The sequence below is a fragment of the Cucumis sativus genome, chromosome 4, assembly GCF_000004075.3.
Source record: "Cucumis sativus cultivar 9930 chromosome 4, Cucumber_9930_V3, whole genome shotgun sequence".
Lineage (NCBI taxonomy): Eukaryota > Viridiplantae > Streptophyta > Magnoliopsida > Cucurbitales > Cucurbitaceae > Cucumis > Cucumis sativus.
The window spans coordinates 3426414-3433246 of NC_026658.2; the positions used below are offsets into that span (position 1 = coordinate 3426414).

A 6833-nucleotide genomic window follows, 5' to 3' on the forward strand; every position below is an offset into this window, starting at 1 on the left:
ATCTCAGGCTTATCTTCAATTATCACACGAATTTATTCTCTATTTTTCACTAAGATGATCATTAAAAACTTTTACAGAATGCTTTCGTGAAACAAGGCCCCTATTCTTTTAGCCTCTAAGTATTTTTTTTAATATATGAATATAAATAAGAACAATATATCTTAAAAAATGCTCCAAACTAATATATGATATTTTCTCCAAACTAATATATGATATTTTCGTTGTAAAAAAATATATATATATATATATATATATATATATATATATATATATATATATATATATATATATATAATTTTCATGGAGTAAATTTGAAATACGTTAATTTAATTTAATTTACACATAAAAGGTTATTACTAATAAGGTATAACCATAAGATAAAGATATGACATTGTAAAACTACTTGTGAATGTCGTGTCTTACATATAATAGAAGACACTAAGGATTGTTAAAAATAAATCAATGTTTCTTTATTATTGTTTTTGTTTAAATAATTTGGATAAAGAATAAATTTGCTAACAAAAATAGAAGTTCTGTGAAAGTGAGTATATCTCAAATCGACTCATACATTTATAGTTTGAATCATCCCATCTCTATGATTTTTAAAAAATGCTTCTAGGACAACAATGAAAAATATTAGATATATTTTAAGAGTAACTCATGCATCCTAGTGCATTGCACTCTAATCATATAGAAAATATATTGTAAAATGAAAATAAAAGATATATTACACTATTATGGGAGAATTAAGTAGAATACATATATATATATATATATATATATATATATATATATATATATATATATATATGAGTACAACTAATGCTACTAAAACTAATGCTACTAAAGATGTTTAGATTTGGGAAGGAACTAATAAGCATGAGTTGGATGCTTTTTGGTCATGAAATCACCTACCAACTTCTAGCTAGGGTCAAAGAAGGAGTGGATTGTTCAATTTTAACTCGATACTTCCTAATTTTTTTATTTATCTAACTTAAAAAGTAAAGTCTCAGTTGAATTTTATTTTTAAAAATTAAGTTTATAAAAGCTCATTTTACCTTCAGAATATTTGGTCAAATTATTTGTGGTTTACCAGTATTTTAAAACTTAAGTAAATTTTGAAATTAAAAAAATGTTTTTGTTTTTGAGAATTTAAATCTTACAACTTCAACTCACGAAAGTCAAATAGGTCGAGAATCATAAAGAAAAAGGAAAAGAAAAAAACAGGGGAAAAGGTGAGATGAGGCTTCAAAGAGAAGGTTGTTAAGAGATGAAAAGGAGAGAGGCAAAGCTTTTGTGTAGTGTCGATTATAGCCTCCATCTTTTTCTTATTACTTCTCCCTCATCTATGTCATCCCCATTTTCTGTTTTTCTGTTTCTTCTCTTACATTCTTCTTTACCATGGTGGATATGCTCTTGTCTTTAAAAATCTAGAAATAATAATAAATAACAATAATAGTTATATAGATATCAATTTGGTGAAATTTAATTTTAACAAATACTTCACGGTAGAAAACGATGGTATGGTAGGACAGTTCCATTTTCCAAAGAAGATCCTTTTAGTATGGGCATGTCTTTTTGGCATACGTTATACGATTACACACAAACCCAAACATAAAAAGGCCTCATGTCCTTACCACTAAAATCCTCCCTCCTCCCTCCTCCCTCCTCCCTCCCCCTTTCCTCTCCTCTTTTCTCCTTTTTAACTCACTTATTCATCTTCATCTTCAAACACACCAAACTTTCTTCTTATTATAATAGCTAATTAAGCTATGAGAGTTCCTGTTCCCAATCATCAATCATCCTCCTTACCTTCTTCTACTCCTAAACTCCATTCCGAACCCACATCCGTCCTCGACCTCCGCCGCACCCCTAGCCCCGTGGCGCCCGACAACCCCCTCTCGGTCGCCCATGACCGCCACAACAACCATCCTTTAGATTGGGATGAACAGGCTCTTCATAATTTGGATTGGGACTCCATCATGGGTGATTTGGGCTTACATGATGACTCCAATTCTTCTCTACAAAACAACACTAATCATGATCGTGTTCCTAACTTCCCTGAATTTCTCCACTCCCAATCCTTGGATCAAACCTCCCACCTTCTTCCCCCTGATTTCTTCCTCTCTGAACCCTTCTCAAATCACTCCCCCACCATCCTCCAATCCTTCAATTCCAACAACCCATCTCTCGACTTTTTCGAAGATCTCGTCGCCGCTGCCGATTGCTTCGATTCCAACGATTTCCAACTCGCTCATGTGATATTGGAACGACTCAATCAACGCCTTCAATCCACCTCCTCTGCTAAACCCCTTCACCGAGCCGCTTTCTTCATCAAAGAAGCTCTTCAATCTCTCCTCTCTCCCTCTACCAATCCCTATAATCGCCTCTCTTCCTGGTCCGATATCGTCCATACTATCAAAGCTTACAAGGCCTTCTCTTCAATTTCTCCGATTCTAATGTTTTCTCATTTCACCACCAATCAAGCCCTTCTCGAAGCTCTTAACGCTTCCTCTTTCATTCATATTGTTGATTTCGATATCGGATTTGGTGGGCAGTACGCCTCTTTCATGAAGGAGATTGCTGAAAAAGCAGAGTCCAAGAACATCGCTCCACCGGTGCTTCGGATTACCGCCGTCGTGCCGGAGGAATTTGCGATTGAGAGTAGGTTGATTAGAGAGAATCTCTTCCAGTTTGCCCAAGATTTGAAAATTCGATTTCATATTGATCTCGTCCCACTTCGAACTTTTCAGACTCTGTCTTTCAAATCGGTGAAATTCATGGAAGGGGAGAAAACGGCAATTCTGTTAACTCCGAGCATCTTTCGCCGTCTCGGGAGTGTAAACGTCGTAGCCTCTTTTCTCGCCGATATTCAACAGGTGTCGCCGTGCGTTGTTGTGTTCGTCGATGGCGAAGGGTGGTCCGACTCCGGCGGGACGTCTTTCAAGAGGAATTTGGTGAAGAATTTGGAGTTTTATGCCACGATGTTAGAGTCGTTGGACGCGGCAGGAGTCAGCGGTGAGTGGGTACGGAGGATTGAGACGTTCATACTCCGACCAAAGATATTCGCGATGATAGAAGGGGGAGGGGGAATGGCAGCGACGCAGTGGAGGGAGGTGTTCGAAGGGGCGGGGATGAGGCCGGTGGCGCTGAGCCAGTTTGCGGATTTTCAAGCCGAGTGCTTACTTGGGAAAGTACAAGTTCGAGGGTTCCAAGTAGGGAGAAGACATGCTGAGTTGGTGCTGTGCTGGCATGAGAGACCTCTGGTTGCCACGTCGGCGTGGAGGTTTAAGTGTTGAGAATATTCATCCTATCAAATTTGATTTTTAATTACCATACAATTCCACAACTATAATCATAGTAATATTTTGACTACATTAAAATTAAACTTTACATATGCAACCCAATTTTTTTCCCCTCTAATTTAGAAGAAATAAGAACCTACTAAATTGTAACTTATGTTTTTTTTTTTTTTAATTTAGAAATTAGACTAATACAATTATAAAAGTTCACAACCAAATTGTTACTTTATATTTTTTTCTGAGAAATTTCTAACAATAATTTATTTTATATTTAATTTGCATGTAGGAATGAAATGATACAGTACATAAAACCATTTACTTATAAACTTAAAATACTAATCTGTCAATTTTTTTTTCTCCCCACCAATATTTTCTTTTGAAAAACTCCACAAATAGTAATATCATTTGCTTAAGTGAGTTTTGAGTTGACTTTTTGCAATACCATTTTAAAGCGAAACACTTTGTCTTTTTAATTTATTTAAAAATTTCAAATCTTTTTTTTACCATATTATCAAAAAAGTGCTTTTTAATGGGTTTAAATGCACTTTCCATCCATTTGTAAATTATACAAAACTCATCTTCACCATCTTCATTGATTCAAATAGTTATAGTATTAAAAAATTGTTGATGTTAATGCTTTACTTTTACTATATTCTATATTTGGTATAGTGGTTGTGTCTCCTTTAAAATCTGAGGATTTTGGGTTCAATTCTCGTCTACTATATATGATTTTCTTTATTAAAGATAAAAAAAGAAAAAAAAAAGTGAAATACAACCTTTAAAATAACATCAACAATTTTTAACAAAAAGCAATTCTCAAGTATACTTTTGTAATTTAGTGTAAAAGTATAATACTAGAATTTTGTTTCAAAGAAAAAAAAAAGTCGATTAATTTAAATAATGTTATAAATTTTATCAATATATTTATGACATATCTATAAAAATTACACTTTTGACAAAATTATTAAAATTAATATTTTAGCATTGATGTTGATCTCATGTGCAAAACAAGTAAATAATGAATATTATTAGTATAATTAGGAAACAACGAATCCTCTTTCTTTTCTTAAGAATTTTGTTATATAAATATCTAAAAAATGGTTAAATTGTCCACATGAACTTTATATGTAACTGATGGTCAAGAGATTTGAGATTTAATTACGATACCTTTTTTAAAAAAAAAATTAAATTATAAGTTTAATAAATAGTTGCTTTGAATTAGCTTTATTTCAAATTAATAGATGTTTAAAGTTTAAAGAATGCCTAAACTAAATTCTTAAACTTCTTATTTCAAGTACAATAAGTTATTGATGCCATACATTCATAAAGTTATATATATTAGATTTCGCATTTAAATTATGTCTACAAAACATAAAATTTTAATTTTAAGATTTGATTAAGATAAAATTCAATTTTATATCTAACAAATCAATTGTATCGTTTTTTTAAATAGTTGAATAAATTAAAAACTTATTATTAGATATAAAATTGAATGTTTAGAATTTTTTAAAGAAAAAAAGGTTTATACAAAGAATGTATTCGAGACGTTTAACGATTAAATAATTGCACAAAGATGTATGTTTATGTGCTAAACACCGTAATAATTTGACCCTAAAAAATCACAATAGATGGACTTAAAGGTCTAAGATATTGGGTAATTATAATTTTGGACAATTAATTAAGTATATAATAATATTTTCAAAAATTGTAAATATAACAAAATTTATCAATAATAGGACTTTTATGATTGATACTTTTATGGTTTATCAATTAATGATGTATCAATATTTTGATAGATTTTGTCAGATTTTGCTATATTTATAATTTTCTAAAATGTTGTTATATACTTAAATATTTTGAATGTAACGAGTATATTTTCAACCATCTTTAACGTATATTTCAGTTACAAAACTTGAGATTATTCATACAATATGTTTTATATCAATGGAATTGTACTTGGGGCTTCTTTCAATTAGAGTTGTAGTCATATTGAATAAATTCTCATCCACTCAATATCGTTATAATGATACAAATAACAAGTTAAAAATATTAATTAAAAACATTTAAGACTAACATTTTAATTTTAATTATTTTTATAAAAAAGAAATATTATTAAAGATAAAAGTTAATAATCAAATATTATCTTTTATTCATTATTTATAATAATTTTTGGGACATTACATCGTAAATAGCATTTATTTCCATATTGCGAATATATCCTACTTGACAATTAATTATTGATATTAGAGCTATGAAAGATTATTTGCTTTTAAATTTGATATTTTTACAATTTAGAGTGAAATTAAGTTCTATTATCATATATATATACTATTTTTTCAAACCCTAACTTTTAACTCATCCATCTAAAATCATTCTCTAAACTTAATTAATGTAGTTTCTAAAAATGATTAATGACCTAAATTAGTCTTACAATCATTTTTATGTCATATATGTGAATTTGTTTTCAAAACTTATAGTAATTAATTCAAGAGTGTGTTTAGGGAAAGGGTTGGGTTATGAGGGGTTAGGGTTATGATAAAATGTATATGAGAAAGTGTTACGTAAGTAGTGTTATGATTTTTTTAAATAAAAAATTCATATTATAAGTCCAAAACACAAATTTCTATACTTAATTTACCGAATGTCTTAGTTTTCGTAAAATAATTTGCTTAAATTTATTTAAATACGACGTTCATTTTCAATCCTTTTTTAAAAATCGTTACGTGCGAATAAATTTTATTTTTTTTAAAAAAATTATATTACAAAATCCAATTCACAAATTTAGTAAATTTAATTTACCAAATCGTCATAGTTTTCGTAAAAAAAAAATTCCTTAATTTATTTAAATACGACGTTTTTTTCAATCTTTTTTAAGTAGTCGTTAGGTGCTAATAATTTTTTTTAATTCATATTCTAAATCTAATAACACAAATTTCGTATATTAAATTTACCAAATCGTCATAATTTTTATAAAATAATTTATCTTAATTTATTTAGCTATGTCATTCATTTTCAACATTTTGTAAGTATACGATACGTTTTAATAAATTAGTTTTTATGAATGTGACACGTAACTTATAAACATGTAAATAGGTGCAAATAACCATTGAAAATACGAAGAGTCGAAAACAAAAAATAACAATCAAGCCTTTTACAAACTCTAGTTTTGTTTTCTAATGGAAAGTTATAATAAATATAGTTTTAGGCTTCATTTCAAATTATTTAGACTACTTTTAAAATATCAACTTTATTTTTTACTCTTTTTAAATGAGGTTTATATACTTTTAAAATACTTATTTTAGTCGTTCCACAATAATTATTGAATAAAAAATTCATGAACCTACTATCTTTATGACAAAAGATTTGTTATGTTAATTTAATAACCAAAATAACATTATGAAAGTAGCAAAATATAGACAAACAGCCTCTAAATAATAGGTTAGTTGAAATTACAACCCCACTAATTTTTAGTTTAATTAAATAGTCCTTATAATTTGCTAGTGGTTGTAATCAATTTATGGCAGTTAAAAT

The 6833-nt window shown here is 29.1% G+C and overlaps 1 protein-coding gene across 1 annotated transcript; it reads left to right on the forward strand.

The window, feature by feature from the left end:
* The first annotated feature begins 1592 nt into the window (after positions 1-1592).
* Positions 1593-3515, forward strand: LOC101214896 (scarecrow-like protein 15). Its single transcript, XM_004146493.3, has one exon. It carries the CDS (start codon positions 1773-1775, stop codon positions 3297-3299), a length of 1527 nt encoding a protein of 508 aa, XP_004146541.1. The 5' UTR covers positions 1593-1772; the 3' UTR covers positions 3300-3515.
* Positions 3516-6833: the final 3318 nt, after the last annotated feature.

Bases quoted from the DNA above. Each gene is read 5' to 3' on its own strand.
- LOC101214896 (XM_004146493.3), top strand. From the start codon at position 1,773: ATGAGAGTTCCTGTTCCCAATCATCAATCATCCTCCTTACCTTCTTCT.